Source organism: Rhinoraja longicauda, chromosome 12 (genome assembly GCF_053455715.1).
Source record: "Rhinoraja longicauda isolate Sanriku21f chromosome 12, sRhiLon1.1, whole genome shotgun sequence".
NCBI classification, from domain to species: domain Eukaryota; kingdom Metazoa; phylum Chordata; class Chondrichthyes; order Rajiformes; family Arhynchobatidae; genus Rhinoraja; species Rhinoraja longicauda.
In genome coordinates, this window is record NC_135964.1 from 29,155,115 (window position 1) to 29,181,052 (window position 25,938).

The 25,938-nt window shown below is 42.8% G+C and overlaps 1 protein-coding gene across 3 annotated transcripts; it reads right to left on the reverse strand.

Moving 5' to 3' along the window:
- Positions 1-368: 368 nt before the first annotated feature.
- Positions 369-25,938, reverse strand: LOC144598850 (diamine acetyltransferase 1-like). 3 transcript variants are annotated; one of them, XM_078409354.1, is made up of 6 exons: positions 25,801-25,938; positions 14,374-14,425; positions 14,207-14,290; positions 7,781-7,882; positions 6,767-6,807; positions 369-3,856 (listed from the first exon to the last, which is right to left on the reverse strand). In XM_078409354.1, exons 1-6 carry the CDS (start codon positions 25,819-25,821, stop codon positions 3,686-3,688), a joined length of 471 nt encoding a protein of 156 aa, XP_078265480.1. In that variant the 5' UTR covers positions 25,822-25,938; the 3' UTR covers positions 369-3,685. The 3 variants fall into 3 exon arrangements, with proteins under 3 accessions (XP_078265480.1, XP_078265482.1, XP_078265479.1); XM_078409356.1 differs by lacking the exon at positions 25,801-25,938 and adding an exon at positions 21,154-21,289 and having other exon boundaries at positions 370-3,856; XM_078409353.1 differs by lacking the exon at positions 25,801-25,938 and adding an exon at positions 21,084-21,295 and having other exon boundaries at positions 374-3,856.

Below are 25,938 nucleotides of genomic sequence, written 5' to 3' on the forward strand. Positions count from 1 at the left end.
CCGAAGATCTCGGAGAAAACCCACGCAGGTCACGGGGAGAACGTACAAACTCCTTACAGTGCAGCACCCGTAGTCAGGATCGAACCTGAGTCTCCGGCGCTGCATTCGCTGTAAAGCAGCAACTCTACCGCTGCGCTACCGTGCCGCCCGGTATATAACGCAGATAAACAACAAAGGGAGAGATTTCAAAAGTAAAACTTTGGACCTTGAGTTAAGAACGTAATGTTAAGGGATTGAAGGTATCAGATACAAAGCAGGCACTTCAAACAAGTTTTCATTTATACATTAAGAACATGGTGCAAGTACATAGTTCCCCGAAAGTGGTGTCGCAAGTATTTAGGGTGGTGAAGGTGGCTTTTGGCACACTGGTGTTCAACAGTCAGGGAATTGAGGATAGAAATTAGGATGTTATATGAGTTGTACAAAATGATGGTGAGGCTGCACATTTTTAAAGTTGCAAAATGCAGTTTTATTACAGTACATCCACATCCAATAACATGAAATAAAATATTGCAGTTCTTAGAACTGTAGTTATCTCAGTTTAGTGGCCAATATTGGATCTTAATTTTGCAGATTGCAAAAATCTAAATGACCTCATCCTCAAGAATGCTCACAAAGCCAATGTTAATTTCTCTGAGCCAGTGGAAAGTAAAGCAATCATCCCAGATGAAATATAGATGGACAGGTGGTAGTTCAGTTGATTGAAAGTCTTCAGTATGAAGAATAAAGCATTGATCATCAAAGCCAGAATCTAGGTAGGTGAGGCTGCACTTGGAGTATTATGTTCACTTGTGGTCACTGCTCTAGGACGGATGCCATTAAGCTGGAAAAAGTGCAGAGACTTACGAGGATGTTGCTAAGACTTGTGCCTGAGCTTTAGTAGAGGATGGCCAGACAAATACTTTATTCTTTGGAGAACAGAAGGTTGAAGGGCGAGCTATAGAGGTGTATAAAATCATGAGGGGAACAGAGTCAAGAGTGTTTGATTGTCATATGCACCAAGGATAGAACAATTAAATTCTTACTTGCTGCAGTTTTACAGGCACATTAAGACAGGGTGGAAGCAGTCTTTTTCACCAGTCTAAAACTAGAGGACATGGGTTTAAGGTGAGGGGAAAGATTTCATAGGAACCTAAGTGCAACTCTCTCACTCAGCGTGGTGGGTATTGGGAACAAGCTGCCAGAAGAAGTGGTTGAGGCAAGTACAATAACACATTTAAAACACATATGGGCAGGCATACAGATAGGAAAAATTAAGATGGCTATGGGCCAAACTCAGGCAAATAGGGACTAGCTTAGATGGGGCATCTTGGTCGGCATGGACAAGTTGTGCCAAAGGGTTAGTTTCCATGCTGTATGACTATTATCTATTTTACTTTGTTGTTACAACACAAGGGGAACATTCAGCTGCTGTCTGTTTCCAGGGAACTTCCACAAGTTTCACAAATGACTTCCTTATTTGCCCATTTCTCTGTACTTATTCTCTCGAACATGCTTATCAATTTCCTTGGATTTTCTATCCACTTATCCAGTGTAAGGGGTAATTTACAACAGACTATACACTTACCAGAATGTTTTTTGGGATGAGAGGGGAAATGGAGTGCAAGAAGGAAACCAACAGTCACAGGGAGAATGTGCACAATCAATATTCACAGCAACGGGGGGCAGAATCAGGTTGCTGAAGCCACAAGTAGCATTAACCTCTATGCCACTGCATCACCCTACACTGAACTACGAACAATAGATCAGAGAAAAACACAAAGTCCTGAAGGTACTCAGCGAGTCAGGCAGCATCTGGTAAGAGAATGGATAGGCAACATTTTGGGTTGGAACTATTCTTTTGACTGATTACAGCAGATTGGAGAAACCCAGAAAAGAGAGGAGGGGGTGGGACAGAGTAAGGCAAGGGGGGTTTGATTAGTAGATGGGTGGGATAAGTGACAAAGATTGTTTTGTTGAGTGAATAATATGAGACTAAATATAACAATAATGGCTCAAAATTCCTGTAAAATAGAACAAGATCAATTATTTGCAACAAAAACAGAAAAATCTGGGGATACACAGCAGGTCAGACAGCATCTGTGGAGAGAAACACAGTTAACGTTTTATGTCAATGATCCCTCATCAGAACAGAAAAAATAAATCAAAATTGTTTAGAGAAAATTTCAATGCGAGATGTAGAACACAGCAATTGCTAAAAATCTGAAACAAGAGAACACTGAAAATAGCAAGATCTTGGCAAAGTGTGTGGAGGGAAGAATTGAGTTAATGCTGCAGGTGGATGACTTTACATCACAACTGGTCAGTTTTGACCCAAACAGGAAATTATAAAATTCAATAACCAGTCCTGTCAAAAGGAACAGTATAGTGCAGAAGGATCAGAGCGGGAATGAGATAAACAGTTCAGGTGATCAATGAATTAAGCTCAGGGTTATCCCAGCAGATTGAACATTGTAGGTAGTTTACATACATGTTGAAACTGAAACCTACGTAGAAGTTGTTATATCCACGGAGAGGTTGACCAACATATGTCTTTGTAACCTTAGTGACATCACCAGGGGTTATGGGGAGAAGACAGGAGAATGGGGTTGAGAGGGAAAGATAGATCAGCCATGATTGAATGGCGGAGTAGACTGGATGGGCCAAATGGTCTAATTCTGCTCCTAGTACTTATGAACCAGCTGCCTTGGGGTCATTTGCTTTCTTTGTCATCCACGGGATAAGGTGCCCTCATCCCTCATAGGGACTTTATGTAAATGTATCAACATTCTATGAGAAGGAATGTACTTGCCTTTTAAGGTAACAGGAGAATGAGAAGAGTTTGAACAATATATACCAGAAAATAGACACAAAAAGCTGGAGTAACTCAGCGGGACAGACAGCATCTCTGGAGAGAAGGAATGGGTGACGTTTCGGGTCGAGACCCTTCTTCAGACTGGTTAGGGATAAGGGAAACGAGAGATATAGACGGTGATGTGGACAGATAAAGAGCAATGAATTAAAGATATGCAAAAAAGTAACGATGATAAAGGAAACAAAACATTGTAAACTGTTTGCAGGGTGAAAATGAGAAGCTAGTGTGATTTGGGTGGGGGAAGGATAGAGAGAGAGGGAATGCTGGGTCTACCTGAAGTGAGAGAAATCAATATTCATACCACTGGGCTGTAAGCTGCCCAAACGAAATATGAGATGCTGTTCCTCCAATTTGCATTTAGCCTAACTCTGACAATGGAGCAGACTGAGGACAGAAAGGTCTGTGTAGGAATACACAATATATACACCAGGCTGGTAAAAGACACAAGACTATAATTTTATTTATTTACACACAGAAATAGAGAGCATATCTCCACATCAACACTGTATCCAAGTAAAGCAATACACACAATACAATTACCATATATATAGCATATCATTTCCTAATAGTGCAGACACCAAAACCTTTGGTTGGCTTAAGCAGAGTTAATCTGCTGTACAATCATTCTTACAGGATTTATTAACAATGTACCAGGTCAGACTAACATCTGAATGATTAAATAGGTGTTTCTAATAATATTGCTAAATAATTATTTTAAAGCGACTCTGTTCTTCATACAATTAAAATTGAGGTTTAAAATTTACGATAATAAAAAACTTTAGATTGGCATGGTTTCTGAATAAATTTGAAATCAGTTCTTCAAATAGGTTTTCATTCCTCATTTGCCATTTTAACCAAGTGCTTCTTTTGAATTTCAAACAGAGACCACCCCTCCTTTTTGGATAGATCTGTAGCGCCAAGCTTCTTATAGAAGTTAATTGATCTGTGGTTCCAGTCTGCTACGACGAAGTGCATGCTGCTACAGCGGTCCTGAACAGCGATCTGAAATCAAAACAAAGTTTGCCGTCACTGCTTCCTTTTGAAGCACATTGTGTCGCATTTAATCAATAGCTGCACCCAAAATTATTTAGGAACATTTAATAAAATCATAGAACAATCTGCACAACATGCCTGTGGAAATAGCTGTCCGGGTAGATTCCAACCTCCCGTTCCTTCCCCATTGGTCCTATCATTTCATCACCACTTCTTCAAATTAACCATCTAATTTCTACCACCATCCTTTCAGGAAATACTTTCCAAATCACTGTGATTTTCAGTTAATAAAAATAATTCATTATCTTCCAGTTACTGATCTTTATCATCTGGAAACAGTTTCTCCCAAGCCCTTCATCAATTTGAAAGCTAATCGGAGTCTGAAGAAGGGTCTTGACCTGAAACGTCACCCATTCCTTCTCCCCAGAGATGCTGCCTGACCTGCTGAGTTACTCCAGCATTTTGTGATACCTTCGATTTGTACCAGCATCTGCAGTTATTTTCCTACCTGAAAGCAAATTGAAATCTCTTCACCATTCTTCTCTTCCAAAGGTACACAATCTTAGCTTCAGGTCTGCTCCTGTATCTAATACCCTTCAGCCTTTCACAGTAAGACTCATTACCTTTTCTTAAAACGTCCCAGTCCAGCTGCTAGTCAACATTTTGATTTAAAATTTCAATGAAACTTCCTCACTTCACATATTTTTAATGTCTTGATTTATAACGGTGACTATTCCTTAAACTTCTTTAAATAATCCTGTCAATGTATAGGCATCTTTAAAGATCTCTGCAAATAAACCCTCAGGGATTTCCTCTTCCACTATCTTTGTTTAGATTTAGAGATACAGTGCGGTAACAGAGTCCACGCGGACCAATGATCACCTGTACACTAGTTATATTGTACACACTAGGGACAAATGTACAGAAGCCAATTAACCTACAAACATCTTTTGAACGTGGTTGTTAAACGGAGCATCCGGAGAAAACACACACGGTCACAGGGAGAATGTACAAACTCCAAACAGATGACACCCATAGTCAGGATCAAATTTAGGTCACTGGCGTTGTAAGGCAGCAACTCTACCGCTGCACCCTTATCCCACCCCTTCTGTGATTTAATTATTTAGTATATTTTGCTCCTTGGTTCAAAAGGGGAGGGGAGGAGTTGGCTGCGCCTAACGGCTGCGGCTCTCTGGCAGTCTGTTTGTCTTTTTTTCTTTTTTTTTTGTTTGTGTCGGTGTTGGGATGGTTTTTGTTTCTGTTTTTGGCTGTGTATGTGTGGTGGGGGGGTGGGGTGTGGGGTGTGGGGGTGGGGTGGGGCGGGGGAAACCTTTCTTTTATTAGGTCTCTTCCCCGGGGCTCAGCTCGCCCGCGGGGCCTTCCATCGCCGGCGCGGCTCGGCTGCGGGACTTAACATCGCCAGCGCGGCTCGGCCGCGGGACGTTTCAGTGCCCGGTGCGGCTCGGCCGCTGGACTTAACATCGCCCGGTGCGGCTCGGCCGTGGGACGTTTCGGTGCCCGGCGCGGCTTGGCCGCTGGACTTAACATCGCCAGCGCGGCTCGGCCGCGGGATGTTTCAGTGCCCGGTGCGGCTCGGCCGCTGGACTTAACATCGCCCGGTGCGGCTCGGCCGCGGGACGTTTCAATGCCCGGTGCGGCTCGGCCGCGGGACGTTTCAGTGCCCGGTGCAGCTCGGCCGCTGGACTTAACATCGCCCGATGCGGCTCGGCCGCGGGACGTTTCAGTGCCCGGTGCGGCTCGGCCGCGGGACGTTTCAGTGCCCGGTGCGGCTCGGCCACGGGACGTTTCAGTGCCCGGTGCGGCTCGGCCGCGGGACGTTTCGGTGCCCGGCGCGGCTTGGCCGCTGGACTTAACATCGCCCGGTGCGGCCGTGGGACGTTTCGGTGCCCAGGGCGGCTCGGCCGGGGGGCCTTCCATCCCCTTGCGGGGGCTGTGCGTGTCGTTTGCCTCGGTAGGGGTCGAGCTGCCTGTCCGTGGGTGCGGGGGGAAGAGAGGGGAAGTTTTGTTGCCTCCATCACAGTGAGGGGGTGTTTGGAGTCATTGTGATGGATGTTTGTGTTGGGGTCGGGTGTCCTGTGTTCTTTTCTTTTTTGCTGTGTTTTGTGTGACTGCTGAAATTTCGTTCGGTGTAAAAAGCCGAGTGACAATAAAGTGTTGTTATGTTATGTTATGTTATGTTTTGACCGTCACCATTATCTTTCTCATCCCCAAACAGATGATTGATTGGCAGGTTAAATGAACAAAAGTCCAATATAAGTCCTAACTATGATGGGATGAATGCATCTATGGTAGAGGAACCCCAAATTAAATGAGTCTTGATGGTCACGCGTTAGGTCTACAGGCACAAGGTGCATTGGCTGATCATCAGGATTATAGCTGAAATGGAGTATTGGATGCATTGAGGGGTCCAAAGAAAGCAATTGCATGATAAACTGATCGGTTGAAATAAGGCAAAATGGGAGATGGTTGGTGCATGGACTAGTAGAAAGGTCTCCAACCTCAAATGTTGACTCTATTTCTCTTCCCTCAGATGTGGTCTCACCTGCTAACTATTTCCATCCGATAGATGCAAAAAGCTGGAGTAACTCAGCGAGTCAGACAGCATCTCTAGAGAAAAGGAATAGGTGACATTTCGGGTCAAGACCCTTCTTCAGTCTGGAGCTGAGTTACTCCAGCTTTTTGTGTCTATCTTCGGTTTAAACCAGCATCTGCAGTTCCTTCCTACACAACTATTTCAATCATCTTGTTTTTGTTTTAGATTTACAACATCTGCTTTGTTTTGTGATTTGGACCTATTTCTATGTTGTAAATTATACGAATCGGTACCCGGAAGTACACTGGAGAAAAGAGGCCAGCCCAAAATACCCTGGAATCTTTCCCATTATTTATATTTTGTACCTGACTGATCTTCTTCAGTATTTCCGAACCAATTCCAAGCCCTGTAAGAGAATCCACAACATGAGAAGCTGTGCAATGTGTCCAAATAACATTCACCTTTTATTGTAAACCTCATTTTTTCAATACTTAAAATTTTTGACTCCCAGGAATATATATATATTTTTTAAAGCACTATGGTCTATTATTGATCAATTATATACAAGTCCTCTCCAGCATGTGAACACACAACCTATGTACAGCCCATACATACAAGCGAGTGTTTAGAAGGCTGGTGGGATGGATTTGTTAGCTGCTGCTGAGCTGCAGGCATCTTCTGCCATGTGGGAATTCAGTTCGTGGTTGCATTTCCAACTTGTGAATTGTTCACAAGAACAGAACCCTGCCGTAACCATAAGGAATTGAACTGTATTCAAAAACCTCAACAACATCAAAAAGTGCATTGTCTCAAGTTCTTCTCTTTAATTGTATTTAGACATCATCTAACATGTCCTGCACAGACGACCCTGTAAAGGGTCATGTGTCACTTATGAAGTGGAGTCAACGTTACTTCGGACAAAGTTCAACCACTGTGTGTACTGCCCGGCAATGAAAATAGCATACAACTAAAGTGAACAGTCAATCTGTTTTACAGGTACTGTCCAGAGCTTCCAGCTCTTTGTCATGCCATGGCATCTTTCTGATGTACCCAGTCATTCAATACACTATTTTGCACTGTAACTTAAAGACACACCACGAGTGCCACAGTGCCTCGCATTATATACTTGTATTCTGAAACAGCAACTGATCCCAGTGCAGTCTGTCTCAAGTCAAAGAGCAGCCAGCCAGAGAACCCCAAACTCAGAAAAAGACAAGAACCTTTGTTCTATTCTAAATTAAAAGTTACTTGTATTCATAGATGCTTTTGTTGAGGTAAGCTAAGAAAAGGTTCAAATGACAAAAAGTGATTAAATATTTAAATCAACCGCACGCAAGTTGTTGCAAACCTTTTAATAATTTAACATAATTTTAATTTACCTCTGAATTTTTCCATGACATAGAAATCTTCAAGATATAGTATTTTTCCAATCCAAGCATCATATGTGTAGAAGTACATAGCATAGCCTACGACCGTGTGCCCTAAAAGGAAATGTAAGATACATCATCCTCAGGTACTGAATAACCCACTCCCAAAGCACAAACAGAGCACCACACAGGCTTTACAATCTTTTCATATACTTGGTCATAGCCTCATACTGCCTGTTAAGTTGAAACGTATTGGAACATAGACATTGTAATATAGAATAAAATGCAGCTCTTTTGCCAGCAGACAATTCCCGTAAAGGACAAATAATAAATGAGAAAGTAGTTTATATTAGAGTACTAAAATTGACTCCAAGACCAGAAGTGCTGTAGTTAGCCCATCCAAAAGAGCTTCACTTTAACATTTCAGCAGTCTCTCAGTAGCTCACCAAAATGTCAATCCAAGTTACATACAAAAGTTGCCATGCAAACTTGAACCAATGGCCACTGACTTGATGGAAAAACATTCTTTCACAGGACCAAAGGACTAATCTGTTTACTTGTCCCTCTGAAACGGCATTCTTGCTAATGACACCGTACACAAATTTAACCTCGGCAAGGGTTTATATTGATAACATGTCCTTTCCAACATTGTTTATGTACACCAACACCAGTTGTATATTTCATCACTTTTATGACTGATCTGTGCATAACACACAAATTTGGAACACAATAACCTCCATCAACGCTCAATAATAACAACTTCATTTACATAGCATCTTAAGCATATAAAAAAAACCCAAGCAGCTTCATAGACATGCATTTTAAAAAGTGCAAGTCAAGGATTAAAAAGTTGGGGGAGAGTGCGGGGGCAGAATGCATGGATAGGAAGGCATTTAGCTACAAAAACTTTGAGCGCTTTCACATGCTCATTCAACTCCTCGTCCGACATTCTGGGCAGATGACAAGAATTTTCTCTGCTATATAACGGACAGACAGAACTTTGTTTAGCGAACATAGCAAACTTTATGCTCTCCCCATCAATTCCACTGAAACAGAACAAGAACATTTACAACTTTGGTGCCATATATAATCCTTCAACAAAGTTTGCATCAAAAATACCTGCTTCATAAAACTCCTCCTCTGCATCTGCCTTAGTTCATCTCCCCTCTAACCCAGGTCTCTGGTGTGAAGGAAGCAGCTCCACCAGTTGCGCCATTGTGCCACTTGAAATCGCTTTATAAGCGATTCGACCCATGTAGTTTTCCCCAATTCACCACTTGCGTTATATCCAATTCACGTTATCGAAATTTGCGTTATACCAGAACTATTTTTATTTCAAACCATTTCTGATTCCCTTGCTCCCTCTACCCTCTTCAGGCTCACTGCTTGTATCCCATCTCATGTGCTTGCACTCAGCTAGATTACACCTAGCTCTGTAATCTCCTTCAGCTCGGCCGTCCTTCAGGATGTCTGACCCCTTCTCCACCTTTGAATATCTGATTATTTCACAGTTTTATTATTCCACATCTGGAACCCATGCCTTTACCTGCCAATGCCCCAGATTCTGGACCTCCCTCCCAATCTGAACGAAAAAGAAGGCCATCCAGCCCATCAAATGTATATCTGTGCAAACCCTCGCACCATTCCCATCAATTCAATTTCCCCACTTGTTTGCCTGAATCTTTTTGCTCCCCCCGGCATCAACGCCACCTCTCTCACCATTTCTGCTCCACTCCTCTCTTTTCCCAAACTGCATTCCCACATAGTGATACTTAGGATAATTATCTATCAACCTGCCCCAAGGGGAAACCCACTCAATCACAGGGAGAACATGCACATTTCACACAGGCAGCACAGAAGGTTAATGTTAAAAATGGGTCACTGGAACTACTTTTTTTCATAAAAACCTACATCTTTGACCAAGGTTTTGGGCATCTTCTTTGATTGTTTGAGTGGTACATTGTCTGATTGTCTTTGGAGCATCTTGGGTATTTTAAAACATTTACAAAAGGCAGTATACAGGTTGTTGTTGCTGAGCCACAAATTAAATTAGTCCAGTATTCACTGTACTTAAATGACTGCTTAACTAATGTTTTGGTTTTAACATAGCAGATCAGAAGGGTAACCTTAAGTCAAGCACCAATCAATTTAAAATTTGCAGTCTGTAACCCATTGATAAAACTGCAAACTAGTCACTTTGGCGTATGTTTTCAAAAAGGCACGTTGACAATCATCATCAACTTTTTACAATGGACTTCAAGAAGGCGGATCAATCCAGAACTTCTGATCTACAATGCTTTTGCTACCTTTCTTCCTCTTTTTCAAAAGAAAAGAAAATGCAAGTAGCACATCCCTCTGAGCCTTACCTCATATCAAGATCATCTAATGTTAATGGATCTTTCAGTTACCAGCCCGCCCACCCATGTACACGTCTAGGACCATGTACATGGCGAAGCTATAGACTGTAACCTGAAGATTGGGGACAAATTGAGAGAATACATTCAACATTATTAAAGCAAGTACCAGATATTTGAAAAAAAAGGTAAATGTCACATTAAAGTATTTTAAATTCAAAGATATTGTCATACTGTCAGATATTGTCTGTGAGAACCAGAATAGTAGGTCAGAAATTGGAAGGAGTGATGGGAAGATAGTAAGTCTCAAAGAAAGGACAGGAAGGGTGAGGTGAAGGTATATGGTGATGCTGATGGGCTGAAGTGTGTTTATTTCAATGCAAGGAATATTGTGGAGAAAGTAGCCTGGATTAATGCTTGGAACTATGATGTTGTGGCCACTGTGGAAATGTGCTTTCAGGAGGGACATGACTATTAGTTCAATGGTCCGGGGTTTTGATCTTTAAGACATGATCGGGACGGAGACAAAAGAGATGGAGGAGTTGGGCCACTGATCAAGGAGACTGTCACGGCAGCACTCAGAGAGAACATCCTTGATGGTTTGTCTGCTGAGGTGATATGGGTGCTTAGAAATACGAAAGATGCAAGCACTCCAATGGGATTGAATTAGACTCCCCAATAGCAACCGAGCGATAGAGGAACAAATATGCAGACAGATTGCCAAAAAATGCCAGAGCAGGGTAAACTTAGTGGGTGATTTTAACTTTCCCAATATTGACTGGGACTACTCAATGCCAAAGGCTTGGACGGGGCAGAATTTGTGAGGTGTATTCAAGAGGGTTCCTTGAAACAGTATGTGGATAGTCCAACCCAAGAAGAGAACATACTGGACCTTGTGTTGGGAAATGAGCACGGCCGCATGACCAGTGTTTCAATGGAAAAGCATTTGGGGGATTGTGATCACAGCTCTATAAGTTTTAAGATTATTTAGAATAGGGAGATAGCTGACTACAATGTTATTAGGCAGGAGTTTGGGAGGGTACAATGGAAGCAATTGTTATTAGGTAAGTCGACATCTGCCAGAAGGGAGTTGTTTAAAGACCAGTTGATCGACGTTGAAAACTAGCATTTTCCAGTAAGGAGGAGGGATAAAGATGGCAAAGCAAGGGAGTCTTGGATAACCAAAGCGGTTGTAAATTTAGTTAGAAAGAAAAAGAAAAAGCCTGCAACGTTTAAGAGGTTGGAATCAAACGGGGCCTTTGAGGAATATAAGAAAGGATAAAAGAATTCAAAAGAGCAAATAGTAGGGTCAAAAAGGGTGAAATGGATTGGGTTAGTCCAATTAAAGAAAATCCCCAAGCTTTTTTTTTTCGATATTAAAAACACGAGGCTAACCAGGGAGAAGGATAAAGGAGGGGATTTGTGCTTGGAGGGGATGCAGGCAACGTGCTAAACAAGGATTTTGCATCAGTTTTCACCAAGAAGGACATGGGGATCAGTGTGGAGAATATTAAAATGCAAGGACAGCTTGAGAATAAGGTGTTGGGTCTCTCCAAGTGCATTAAAGAGGTTAAATCCCCATGGGGTTTATCCCAGTTTATTGAGGGAGTCAAGAGAGAAGATTGTGGAAGCCTTGACGAAGATCTTCTTTAGCCACATGTGAGGTCCCGGAGGACGAGAGTAACTATTGTTGTTCCTTTAGTAAGGAGGGAAGTAGAGAGAAACCTAGGGAATTATAGAGCTTCACATCAGTGGTAGGAAAACTATTGGAGAGGATTCTTTGGGATAGAATTTACTCCCATTTGGAAGAGAATTAGGAACAGTCAGCATGGCTTTGTACGTGTCAAGTCATGTCCTACTAACGATGGAGTTTCATTAAGGAGGTGACAAATGTGGTTGATGATAGTAAGGCATTTGATAGAGTTCCTATGGTAGGTTGATACAAAAGACTAAGATGTATAGGATAAATAGTGACTTAGCTGTATGGATTTGGAACTGTCTGGCCAATAGAAAACAGAGAGTTGTGGTGGAAGGACAATATTCAAGCTGGAGGTCTGTGACCAGTGGAATTGGGCAGGAATCTGTGCTGGGACCGCTGCTGTTTGTAATATATATAAATGACTTGGATGCAAACATAGATGGGTTGATTAATTAAGTTTGGAGATGACACCAAGATTGCTGGGGTCACAGACTGTGAGAAGGCTAGTGGGATATAGATCAGCTACAGAAATTGGTAGAGAAATGGCAGATGAAGTTTAATCTGAGCAATTGTGAGGTGTTGCACTTTGCAAGGTCAAAAACAAGGGGAAAATATCCAATTAATGACATGATCCTTAACAGCATTGATGTGCAAAGAGATCTTGGGGTCCAAGTCTATAACTCCCTGAAAGTGGCAACACGTAGAGTGGTCAAGAAGGCATATGGTATGCTTGCTTTCATAGGTCAAGGCATTGAGCATATGAGTCATGGAGTCATGATGCAGCTTTGTAGGACTTTGGTTGAGCCATATTTGGAGTATTGCGTGCAGTTCTGGTCGACCTATCACAGGAAGGATGTGGAAGCTTTGCAAAGGGTGCAGAGGAGATTTACCAGAACGATGCCTGGATTATGGGGTATTAACTATAAGGAGACAGACTTGGATTTTTTTTCTCTGGAACACCAGAGGTGTGGGGAGACCTTTTAGAAGTATACAAAATTATGAGAGACACAGATAGGATAGACAGTCAGAATAATTTCCCCAGGATGTTAAAATCAAATACGAGAGTGCTTTGAGGGCCAAAGTTAAAAGGAGATATTACTGAGTGTGGTAGGTTCCTGGAACGCGCGGTCATGGGTGGTGGTTGAAGCAGATACATTTGTGACATTTAAAATACTTTTGGATAGGTATATGAATATGCAGGGAATGGAGGGGTATGGGTTATGTGTACGTACATAAGTGACGGTTTGGCATAATGTTCGGCAGACATTGTGGGCCAAGGGGCCTGTCCTTGCGCTGTACTGTTCTATACAGCACAGAAATTGGCCCTTCAGCACACTGAGTCCGTTCTGACTGTCAAGTACTCATCTACACTCATCCCATTTTATTCTCCCCATGTTCCCATGAACTTCTCCCAATTCTAAATCTACTAGCAGGGATAAGTTACAGTGGCCAATAAACATAACAACCTGCATGTCTTTGAGAGTACTCGGAGGAAATCTACGCAGTCACAGACAGCATCGGAGGTCAGGATTGAACATTGGTCCTGAAAGCGGCTCCACCCATTGCACCAGCATACCACCTCTTATGACCACTTACACAGCAAGCTCTAGACCTTGAAATGTGTTTCCTGCTGCTACCGAAGGTTGAGTTCAGATTTTATCTGAAACTGCAGTCTGACGGCAATTCGGATTCATAGTGTTACATCTGAGTCTCTTAATCCAGCAGCAGACTTGCAGGCCCAACCCAAACCAGCTCTTGAAGAGTGCTCGGATCCAAAAGATGACAGAAGACCAATATTAAATGTCCCAACACATTTACAAGATAAAATTAATACTTATTATAACCAGCAGGATTAAATGCACCATTTATCTTGTCTGGTCAACAATTTTCCATCCATTTGCTAATTAAATAATTTCCATTCTTACGAAAGGTCACTGTAAAACAATCATTTCTCTTTCCACGTGAGCCATCTGGCCTTCTAAGTATCTCCAGCATTTTCTGATTTCATTTCAAATTTCTCGCATTGTAAGTCTAGTTTTTTTGTAAAGAATTTCCATTATTATGTTAAATGCATTTCTGCAAAAGAAACCTATTCATGTTAATAAAAATAATAAATTCTCCTCAGATGAGCCAAGTTGTGTCCTGCTCACTGTACCGGAACATCTTTTTGCAAGCAATATTGTTAAGAGAAACTCTGCAGGGTAATTTACTGCCAACATGTTAAAGAAAAATAAAATTACCAAAACACAGATCTCTATATGCCTTTTTATTAACATAAACTTAATACATCCTAAATGTATTTACACTAATAAATCTACATGTATATAGCCGTCGGATTCATAAAGCTTCAAAGTGCTCCCAGCTGCAAAATAAAGTAAATTCTACCTTCACAAGTTGCATACTCCGCTGGCACTTCTGCAAGAAGGCAGTGGTAAAATGGACGTTCCCCAAAACCATCGGCAAGTAAATCTACAACATGAATTGTTGGTATAATTACAAACGTGCAATGAGTTCAAGGAGGAAATGTTGCAAAATGGTTGAGGTTTCTGTACCTTTTTCAGTCAATTTCACACAATTCTCCATTTCTTCATATCTTGCAAGTTCCTAGACAACAGCCACAAAGGAAACTATGAACATTTAACCCCATATAGCTCAGTTATTCTATTTCAAAGCAGTAAAGTTGTAATTATCCTCAAGATCTCATTTTTAAGGAATAACATGGGTAATTGAAAATGAAAAGCAGCTGGATATGTCCCTCTGTTCTCAGATTGAGACCGCTTTGGTTCCTTTCAGTATTGTCTGTTGGCTTTGCAGACGTGTTTTATTTGTACCTTGGTTTTTAAAAATCCAACACTAATTTTAAGAAGCTACAAGCAAATCTATAAGCAATTTGTGGAATTTCCTGTTTCCCGAGTTACCCACATGCCTGCTGTCCCAACCTCTCCAAAACAAAATCTCACTGCCAGTCCTACAACATTTGCATGGCATTTTCAATGTAGTAAAATATTCCAAGCTGCTTCACAGTTCAGTTAGTATTGGTTTATTGTTGGCATATTAACCGAGACACAATGAAAAACTTTGTTTAGCATGCTCTCCAGGCAAATCATACCATGCATGCATACAATCAAAACATACACGTGTACAACAGGTAATGCAAAAAAAGAAAAGAGAAAGTGCAGAATGTAGTATTATTGCAGATTCAAAAAAAAAGTGCAAGGCCCACAATTAAGTAAATTGGGAGATCGCTAATACACCCTCAGTTTATGTGAGGTCACTTCGATAATCTGATAACAGCGGAGAAGAAGCAGTTCATGATCTAGTGGTACGTGCTTTCAAGCTGTTGTGCCTTCTGGCAGAGGGAGAAGGGAATGTGGTTCTTCATTATGTTGGCTGCCTTCCCTCAGCAGTGTGAAATATAGATATAGAGTCGATGGGGCACTGGGGTATTGGAGGGAGGAGAAGGCAAAAATGGGGATACTAGTTTGTGTGATGGACTGGGCTGCATCTACAACTCTGCAAATTCTTGGAGTGTTGGGCAGAGCAGTTGCTAAATCAAGTTCTGAAGTATCCTTTTAAGGATGCTTTCTACAATGCATCTGTAGAAATTGGTAAGTCATTGGAGACATGCCGAATTTTCTTAGTCATTGAGGAAGTAGAGGCATTGATGTGCTTCCTTGAATATAGCATCAATGTGGTTGGGCCAGGACAAAAAGCAGTGGGTGACCATCAGGAAGAGTAGTAGCCATAAGCAGGCCATGCAGGAGTCCCTCTCAAATAGATACAATACGTTGGATAGTGTTCTTCTCAGGGAAAAGCAACAACAGCCAGGTTTGGGGTACCATGGTTGGCTTAGCTGCACAATAGGGCAGGGGAAAGGTTGGGAGAGCTCTAATAATAAGAAGCTCAACTGCAAGTGGAAAAGGCCAGTGTTTCTGTAGCCATGAGCAAGACTTCTGAATTATATATTGCCTTCTTGGTGCCAGGGTCAGAGACATCTCAGAGCGGCTGTAAGGCATTCGGAAGTAGAAGAGTGAGCAGGGGTGCTTTAAATTAATTCGGCAGGTAGCTATGGAGTTAGGGGCACGGATCTGTCAAATATAGAGATAAACCTAGGTCAGTCCCGTAGACAGAGCAGAGATAAGCTTGAAAAGCGTGGGAGGATTGGAAGGTGTCAGTTTTAATGCAAGGAGTCTCACTGGAACGGCAAATGAACTAAACAGTGTTGATTGGTACATGGGAGAATTGAGGTTGAAAGAAGGACAGGACAACTCAACATTCCAGGGTTTACTAGTCTTGGGCATGTATCTAGTACAGATAGGCCTAGATTTACAGCATGGATGCAGTGGGCTGAAAGGCCCGTTTCTGTGCTGTATGGCTCAATGGCTCTGAAAATCTGACATTTTCAATTGAAGGACAGGTGATCAAGGGATTAATTTTAAAAGAAGCTTCATTAAAGACAGAGCTATTTGGAGAATTGCCAAGAGGGTTGGAGGAATGCATTCAAGAATCCGAATGGAACTTTTTCGCTTAACGTTACAGCAAACTGGATGGTTTTGTTTTAATTAATGTTAAGGTTGGATTATCTTGCTCCACAGGTAGTTTACTACTTTCTCCAGGAAGTCAGCCGGCTTGCTGTCTTTCAGTGAAATAAAAATATATTACGTATCTCACTCCCTTGTCTACATGCAAGGCCCCTTTCAATAATTTCAAAGATTTAATATTTTAAAAATTCGATAATTTTTTTTAATGGAAACTGTCATGTACTTCCCCATATAATTATGAATTTATCTAATGACAGTTTGTGATCATGATCAGCAATGATTTTACCAGAAAATCATAATTGGGATTCAGTTTTTAAAAAAATCTTGTTCATCAAAATCAATTCTAAAATCTCAACGTTCACCTCCCAAAGCAAAAGAGGGAAACCTAAATCTATGTAATGCCTTTCAATACTTTCATTGATCAAAAAAAAAATCATAGCCTTTCCAACAAATATTTTTGCAGTAAGATAGACACAAAAAATTGGAGTAACTCAGCGGGACAGGCAGCATCTCTAGAGAGAAGGAATGGGTGACGTTTCAGGTCGAGACCCTTCTTCGGACCCGACCCAAAACATCACCCATTCCTTCTCTCCAGAGGTTGCCTGTCCCGCTGAGTTACTCCAGCTTTTTGTGTCTATCTCCGGTTTAAACCAGCATCAGCATACAGTTCCTTCTTACACATTAAGTATTTTTGCAGTGGCAGCCAATTTGTGCACTGTCAAGTCCAACAAATAGCAATGCGACAATAACCAAAATTCAAGGTATTTTGATTGACAGTCAGGACTTAAGATGATCTCCCTTGGTCTTACTCGAATTAATGTGCAGCTGTTACAAAAGCAAGAGCCGACATTTAATGCCTCAATGGAGAAAATAATACTGTTAACTTCTTTAGGCTTGTGCTGGAGTGTCAGCCTGGATTCTGTCCAAGTGCTTGGACTTTAACTTTCTGATTCAGAAGCAATTATCAAGACTAACAATCATTCATGTGCTCCTTCCTCCTGTGCCATTTTCAAGGGCTTGGTTGCTGGAACTGAATATAAACTGTAATATGACATAGCTTTAGCACGGAGAACCACGTTGATTGTTTGGACAGTTCATTTCTCCTCTCTATTTCCAACTACAACATTACATCTAGTGTTGTGCTTTTAGCTAATATTTTTAAAACAAATTCACCAGCATTTTCTAGATGAGTTTTTCAAATTGAAATATTTTATTTCCAAAAATGTTGTATAGATTTATGTAAACATTTTCTTGTGTCCAAGTATTAAAACAGGTTGTTTCTATGATGTATTACAAAAAGGAAGTTGTATGCAACCCTTTTTCTCTGAGGGGCACATTAAGCAGAAACACTTATTGGATAGCACTGAGCCTAAGAGCACGATTGATATTATTTGAAGTCTTGACCATGCATTTATACTGAGCTTACACTTTTCTCAACTGCTTGTAACTCGCCAATAATGTGGTCTCCAGGTTGCTACCTCATTATATGGTACCCCAATAAAACTAAACTCCATTAGAAATATCCAATTGGTAAAATACAATAAAAAAAACAAAATGCACACCACTAATATCAGCTCTCATTTTTTGTTTATTATATATTATCTGTATGTATGGGGTTTACAGGCCTATTATGCTGTCGGAAGCAAGAATCTCAATGTTCCACTGTCAGTACATGTGACAATCTTAACTTTCGACTTTTGCTTTTCACTTAAGTTTTGGATTTTATCTGCTGGTGTTGCTTGTTTCGCAATCAGTGCTGCAGATTTTGCCATCAGTGACTCATGTCATGCTGTCCATGCACAAGCTTGTGGTAAATCAGGTTCACTCTGCCAACAGAACACTTTCGCAATCTGACTGGAAAATGCTCAGTGGAACAGAGGGTTTTAGCCAGCAAGAGCATGTTAATTTAAAGCAAAATCATGCACAGAAAGCAAAAGAGGGAGAAAGGTTACATGGTAATAAAAGTGTCCAAATGAGATACACAATCAGCAAGATAAATATTTATTTCCAAGCAAGTTGCTTGGTAATAATTACAACTAAAAATGCTGTGATTTAATATTTTTTCGATAATTATTGACCAACAGCCCATCAGGGACAACATCCTAATATCTGTGCTGGCAGGCACCAGAAACCAATGTGCAATTTACTCCTAATAAAAAAGCAAACAATATTAGTTACACAGTAATTCCAGACCATTATCTGGTTAAGCACCAGGCCTAAAGCACACAGGTTTAATAATCCATTACAGAAGAACTTTGAGCCCAGTGTACTCACAATGACTCTTCCTAGACCTATCTAACTGACAACCCCCTCTCCTACACTCTCCCAGTAGCCATAAAAGTGGCGTGAAAGTTATCAAATCCACGCCCTCCACCATCCTTGGCCCTTCCTAAAGGTAGATTACAAATAAAGTCTCTCTTGAGACAAATAACATGGCTGGACTTAAGAAGCTGGTGAAGAAAACAAAGAGCATTGCATGGTGATAAAATATCTTTCTTAATACTGGTATTAGTTTATTATCATGCGTACTGAGATATAGTGAAAAGACTTTCCTTGCATGCTATCCAGTCAAATCACACGAGTGCACCCAAGCCATACAAGAGGGAAACAAAGAAAAATATCAAAATGGAGAATACAGTGGTACAACTTTAACGCGTTACAGTTTCAGATCAAGTGCAGATAAAACAAGGTGGGTGGGGGGAACCAAAGCATTCAAAGAAGAAAGCACATATAATCACAAAGAAAAGAAACACCAAGTTCTCTGCTACCTGTTCAATTGGTCCCAATAGATATCTCCCAGACTGCAAATTCTTTATAAATTACAAAATCAAAGAAACAGTCATACAGCACGGAAACAGGCCCATCAGACAATGTCGACCAAGATACCCATGTAAACTATTCTAATTTGCCTGGATTTGCCACGCATCCCTAGAAACCTTTCCTATCCAAGTGACTTTAACATGTTGTTATTGTACCTGCCTCAATTAGCTGCTCTGGCAGCTCATTCCATATACGCAATACAAACTGTTGAAAAGGTTGCCCCTCAGGTACACGACCCAAAACATTACCCATTCCTTCTCTCCAGAGATACTGCCTGTCCCACTGAGTTACTCCAGCATTTTGTGTCTATCTTTGGTTTAAACCAGCATCTGCAGTTCCTTCCTCCACCCTTTAAATCTACTCCCTCTCATTTTGTACTTATGTTCTCTGGCTCTTGATACCCCTATCCTAGAAAAATGCTCTGCACATTCACCACTATTAATTGCCCTCATGATTTTATCCACCTCTATAAGATCACTCCCAAATCTCCTGCACTCCCAGAAATAATGTCCTAGCTTGCCCAACCTCTCCCTATAGCTCAAGCCTTCGTGTCCTGGCGACATCCTTGTAAATCTCCTCTGCACTCTTTCCAGATTACATCAACAATGCGCTCTTCTGCCAAAGCAAGATTATTGCACACAGTCACACACACAAACAATTTCCCAAACTTCCCAACAGGATAACAACACGTGTTTAAAATCTGATCAAAATCCAGTTCTCAACCAGTAACTCCTAGACTCAGGCAGGTGTCAGCTCCAGGCAAGGCCCGAAAGTTGTAAAAAGCACAAAGGAAATGTGTCCTTTCAAACATCTCAGAGCTACCGCCAACCAGAGTGAGAACAAAAACATTTGACAGGCAAAACAAAAAAATAACGGAAGACATTATACTGACAGGTCCAGCACCTGACACTGTGCTCCCATCATAGCTATCAGGGAACTAGCATCCCTTCCCCCGCCACAGGTCTCGACCTGGTAAACTTGAAGAGAGGGGGACAGAGGGGAAGCTGAGGGCGACGTTAACCCGGGGGGGGGGGGGGGGGAAGGAAAGCTGAAGGGGGAGTCATAAGGGGGGGGGGAGCTGAAACGGGTCAGGAGGGAAAATGGGGGCTGAAGGGAAGGGGTCGGTGGGGGGAGCTGGGGGGGGGGGTCAATGGGTGAGCTGGGGGGAGTCGGTGAGGGGAGCTGATGGGGTGGGGGCAGAAAAGGGGGGTGTCGGTGGTGGGGGGCTGAAGAGGTGGGGGCGAGGGGGAGCTGAAGAGTGGGGTAGGAGAGTAACTGAAGAGGGGAGCTAGGGGTGGGGTTAAAAGGGAGGAGGTGAAGGGAGTGAATCTGAAAGGGAGGGTGAAGCTGAAGAGGTGGTGGGGGTGAAGGTGGGTGATGGTGAGGGGGGGGTGATGGTGAGGGGGGGGTGATGGTGAGGGGGGGTGATGGTGGGGGGGTGAGAGTGATGGTGGGGGGGTGAGAGTGATGGTGGGGGGGTGAGAGTGATGGTGGGGGGGGTGAGAGTGATAGTGGGGGGGGGGTGAGAGTGATGGTGGGGGGGGTGAGAGTGATGGTGGGGGGGTGAGAGTGATGGTGGGGGGGGTGAGAGTGATAGTGGGGGGGGGTGAGAGTGATGGTGGGGGGGGGTGAGAGTGATGGTGGGGGGGGTGAGAGTGATGGTGGGGGGGGGGGGTGAGAGTGATGGTGGGGGGGGGGGGTGAGAGTGATGGTGGGGGGGGGGTGAGTGATGGTGGGGGGGGGTGAGAGTGATGGTGGGGGGGGGTGAGAGTGATGGTGGGGGGGGTGATGTTGAGGGGGGGTGAGAGTGAGGGTGAGGAGAGGGGGGTCGAAGGTGAAGGAGAAGTGGGAAGTGAAGCTGGGAGATCGAGGTGGTTGTCAGTGAGGGGAGCGGGCGGCACCTTGATCAGGCGGAGGATGTCGGCGCAGTCGCGGCCAGAAGCGGGCCGCACGGTGAAGGTAGCCATTTACGCTTCTTGCTCTTTGCCCGTCTCCTGAGGCCCTGGTACTGGAGGAGCAGGAGGAAGCTTTTCTTCATCCGAGCCGCCTGCAAACAACCCAGCGTCCTGCCGTCTGCTGCTTCTGCCTCTGCCTCTGCCGCCGCCGCCGCCGCCGCCGCCGCCTCTCTCCCTCCCTCCCCCTCTTCCAGTCTGCACCCCCCAAATGTCGGCCTGGTCCCGCCCTCCCTGACACTCACTCCTTCTGGGCCCTCCCCGAAACCCACTCGTTCCCTTCTGTAACTATTCCCTTGTGTAACTCGCTCCCTCCTTCTCTTTCCCTCCCTTTTCTCTCCCTCCTTCTCTTTCCCTCCCTTTTCTCTCCCTCCTTCTCTTTCCCTCCCTTTTCTCTCCCTCTCTTCTATCTCTGTGTAAAACTGCAGATGCTGGTTTAAATCGAAGATAAACACAAAATGCTGGAGTATGTAAAAAGGAAAAGACTAGTGAAGACAAATGTAGGTCCCTCACAATCAGAGACAGGTGAATTTATAACGGAAATAAAAAAAATGCCAGAACAGTTAAACAAGTACTATGGTTATTGTCTTCACTAAGGAACACACAAACAATCTCCCAGAAATACCAGGGGACCGAGGATCTAGTGGAAGGGAGGAACTGAAGGGAATCCACATTAGTCTGGAAATTGTGTTCGGTAAACTGTTGGGACTGAAGGCAGATAAATCCCCAGGGCCTGATGGTCTGCATCCCAGAGTACTCAAGGAGGTGGCCCTAGAAACCAAGTTGGTGATTATTTTCCAATGTTCTCCCGACTCTGGATCAGTTCGTGAGGACTGGAGGGTAGCCAATGTAACCCCACTTTTTAAGAAAGGACGGAGAGAGAAGACGAGGGATTATAGACCAGGTAGCCTTACATCGGAAGTGGGGAAGATGCTTGAATCGATTGTTAAAGATGTAATAGCAGCGCATTTGGAAAGCAGTGACGGGATCGGTCAAAGTCAGCATGGATTTATGAAGGGGAAATCATACTTGACTAATCTTCTGGAATTTTTTGAGGATGTAACAAGTAGAATGGATAAGGGAGAGCCAGTGGATGTGGTGTATCTGGACTTTCAAAAACCTTTTGACAAGGTCACACACTGACACACAAGAGATTGATATGCAAAATTAGAGCACATGGTATTGGGGGTGGGGTATTGACATGATAGAGAACTGGTTTACAGACAGGAAGCAAAGAGTAGGAATTAACGGGTCCTTTTCAGAATGGCAGGCGGTGACTAGTGGGGTGCCACAAGGCTGGGACCCCAGTTATGTACAATATAAACAATTTAGACGAGGGAATTAAATGTGACATCTCCAAGTTTGCACATGACACAAAGCTGGGTGGCAGTGTGAGTTACAATGAGGATGCTCTGAGGCTGCAGGGTGACTTGGATAGATTGGGTGAGTGGGCAGATGCATGGTAGATGCAGTATAATGTGGATAAATGTGAGGTTATCCACTTTGGTGGCAAGAACAGGAAGGCAGATTATTATCTGAATGGTGTCAGATTAGGAAAAGGGGAGGTGCAACAAGTCAAGTCAAGTCAATTTATTTGTATAGCACATTTAAAAACAACCCACGTTGACCAAAGTGCTGCACATCTGACTAGGAAAAAAAAAGAAACATACAGTGGCAGGCAGCCAAACAGACCTGGGTGTGCTTGTACATCAGTCACTGAAAGTAAGCATGCAGGTATTGCAGGCAGTGAAGAAAGCTAATGGCATGTTGCCTTCATTGCGAGAGGATTTGAGTTTAGGAGCAAGGAGGACCTACTGCAGTTGTACAGGGTCCTGGTGAGACCGCACCTGGAGTATTGTGTGCCATTTTGGTCTCCTAATTTGAGGAAGGACATTATTGCTATTGAGGGAGTGCAGCGTACGTTCACCAGGTTAATTCCCGGGATGGCGGGACTGACGTATTATGAAAGAATGGGTCGACTGGGCTTGTATTCAGGGACTGATATATTTTGAATGAATGGGTTGACTGGGCTTGTATTCACTGGAATTTAAAAGGATGAGAGGGGATCTTATAGAAACATAAAATTCTTAAATGATTGGACAGGCTAGATGCAGGAAAAATGTTCCCAATATTGGGGGAGTCCAGAACCAGGGGTCACAGTTTAAGAATAAGGGGTAGGACATTTAGGACTGAGATGATGGTAAATGTTTTCACCCAGAGATTTGTGAATCTGTGGAATTCTCTGCCACAGAAGGCAGTGGAGGCCAATTCACTGGATGTTTTCAAGAGAGAGTTAGATTTAGCTCTTAGGGCTTAAGGAATCAAGGGATATGGGGAGAAAGCAGAAATAGGGTACTGATTTTAGATGATCAGCCATGATCATATTGAATGGCGGTGTTGGCTCAAAGGGCCGAATGGCTTACTCCTGCACCTATTTTTCTATATTTCTACATTTCTATGTAACTCAGCGGGACAGGCAGCATCTCTGGAGAGAAGGAATGGGTGACGTTTCGGGTCGAGACCCTTCTTCAGACAGTCTCTTCTATCTCTCTTCCCTTCCCCATCTCCTCACTTTCCTCTCACCTTCTGCCTCACCCTTTCCCAATTCTCTTTGAGGAGTGTTCTTTTCCAATCCTGCCCCACAAGCTCCCCCCTTTTTTCCTGCCCCGATGTCTCATTTCACTCTCTCTCCATCTCTTTTCACCCACTTATCTCGGCACCAGTTGCACTCTTTGTCCTCCCCCTCTTTTAACTAATTTCCTTCTCCCCTCCAACCCCCTCACACGCCATTCACCCTTCCCTTGTCTATTGGTTCTTGTTCTCTCCACTTATCCCCACAAAGCTTAATACTTTTTTCTTTCTCCTTTTCCTATCCCCAATTTTTTCCTAGTTTCTCGTAACATTTCCTTTTCTCCCTTATTCTCCCATTTTGTCTCTCTACCTCTCCCTTCCTTTCTCTCCATTGTTGCTCTGTTCCCCAACTCTTTTGAACCCATCTGCCACTCTTTATCTTTCCTCTCATCCCCTTTGACCTTACTGTGCCTTTTTTGCCCATTTCCTTCTTTCCCTCCCCACTACTTTCCATTCCACTGAATATCCCCTTTCCACTTCTTCCCTAGCTACTTACCCCTTCTTGTATATCACCTCTTCCAACCTATCTCCCACCCATTTTCCCCTATTCCCTGCTGCACCTCACTTACCATCTGCTTCTAAACTTCAAACTTCTCTTAATGTTATACAGCATGGAATCCAACCCTATGGTTACCAAATCCACACCGATTGTCAAACTAGTCTAATCCTACATTAATTCAATTTTTTATTCTCATCAATTCTCCCCAGATTCTACTACTCATCACAAATAACAACACGATATACAGTAAACAATTAAGAATAAAACATTATAATATAAACATGTGAAGAATAAAATACCAGAGCAAAAGGAGGCTACAGACTTTTGGTTGTTGAACAGAGCTACTGCTCATGGGGAAAAAAAGCTGTTTTTATGTCTGGCTGTGGCAGCTTTGACAGTCCGGAGTTGCCTTCCAGAGGGAAGTGCTTCAAAGAGTTTGTGGCCAGGGTGAGAGGGATCAGAGATCCCCAGTGCCATAGCTGCTATGAACCGGTCCTGCTGAGCCGGATGGTCACATCGCACAGTGAACCAGCACAGATCTACTTGCACTTTATTCCGTTTTAAAACTGTTCTAATTTGTTTCATTGGGTTGTTTAAATTAATACTGACTGGCTAATTAATTTATTGCATCGTATGGGAGGCGCATTCCCAATCTCGTTGTACCCCTGTACAATGACAATAAAGGTGTATTGTATTGTATTGTATTCTTATAACATGGCAACACTGGGCTATCTTCACACTTTCCTTTCCATCCACTGAATGTATTTGTGTCCCAATGTGAGGGGGGGGGGGGGGGTGATGGTTCATCATGATCACATTCCTGGATTGTGACTGGTGTCTTGTTCATCTATCCAAACAATACAACCTTACCTGGTATTGACACTTTACAGGGGTGTGCATCAGCTGGGGGTCCAAAGGTGGGACATGATTCAGGATGCCCAAGGCGATCTGAAGTGCATGACTAACAGGGTTTGTGCCCACAGTGAACCAAGCAAACAAATCGTGGATGTTACATGGTACAAATAGTACATGTTCCAATTAAACAGCATAAATTGTACAACTGAAAAATACAATGAATACTTGTTTAAATTAACTCGGTATCCCTGTGACTGAATTTTATGTACAACTGTTTTCAGAATTTTCCAAATACTCAATCTGCCTCATAATAATCCAGAGTACATGTGCTGAAATAAAATGACAGGCGTGAATCCAAAGCTGGAAAATCTTACTCCTGTTTTAATTAAAATTTAAACAAGAATATTCCTCTTTGGAATGCTGCTGATGTCATCCATGTTAACATAGCATGCATTTATGTTGAAGATTTCATGTAAAAGCTACACAAAAGTGCTTTACAAAGATCTAATATAATCTAGCAAACAAGGGGCAACTGAAAAATTGAACCGAGGCGAGATTTAAGGAGCATTGAACAAAAGAGAAGTGAGGAGAGTCTGTGGCCAGCACATGAGTGTCGGTGGGTTTTAGGATGATGTCTGGATGTAAAAGGTGAATCTTGTCAGATTCAGACAGTGTACTCACATAGATGGAGACAATCAACATTTCACTCAATGGCCACGTGCCCACCTCTCCATGCTTCTGGGAGGGGGTCTGAAAACGAATGCCTTTAATGCGCCGCCTGATCTTGTGGAGAAGTATATATTTTCCAAACAGAAACCA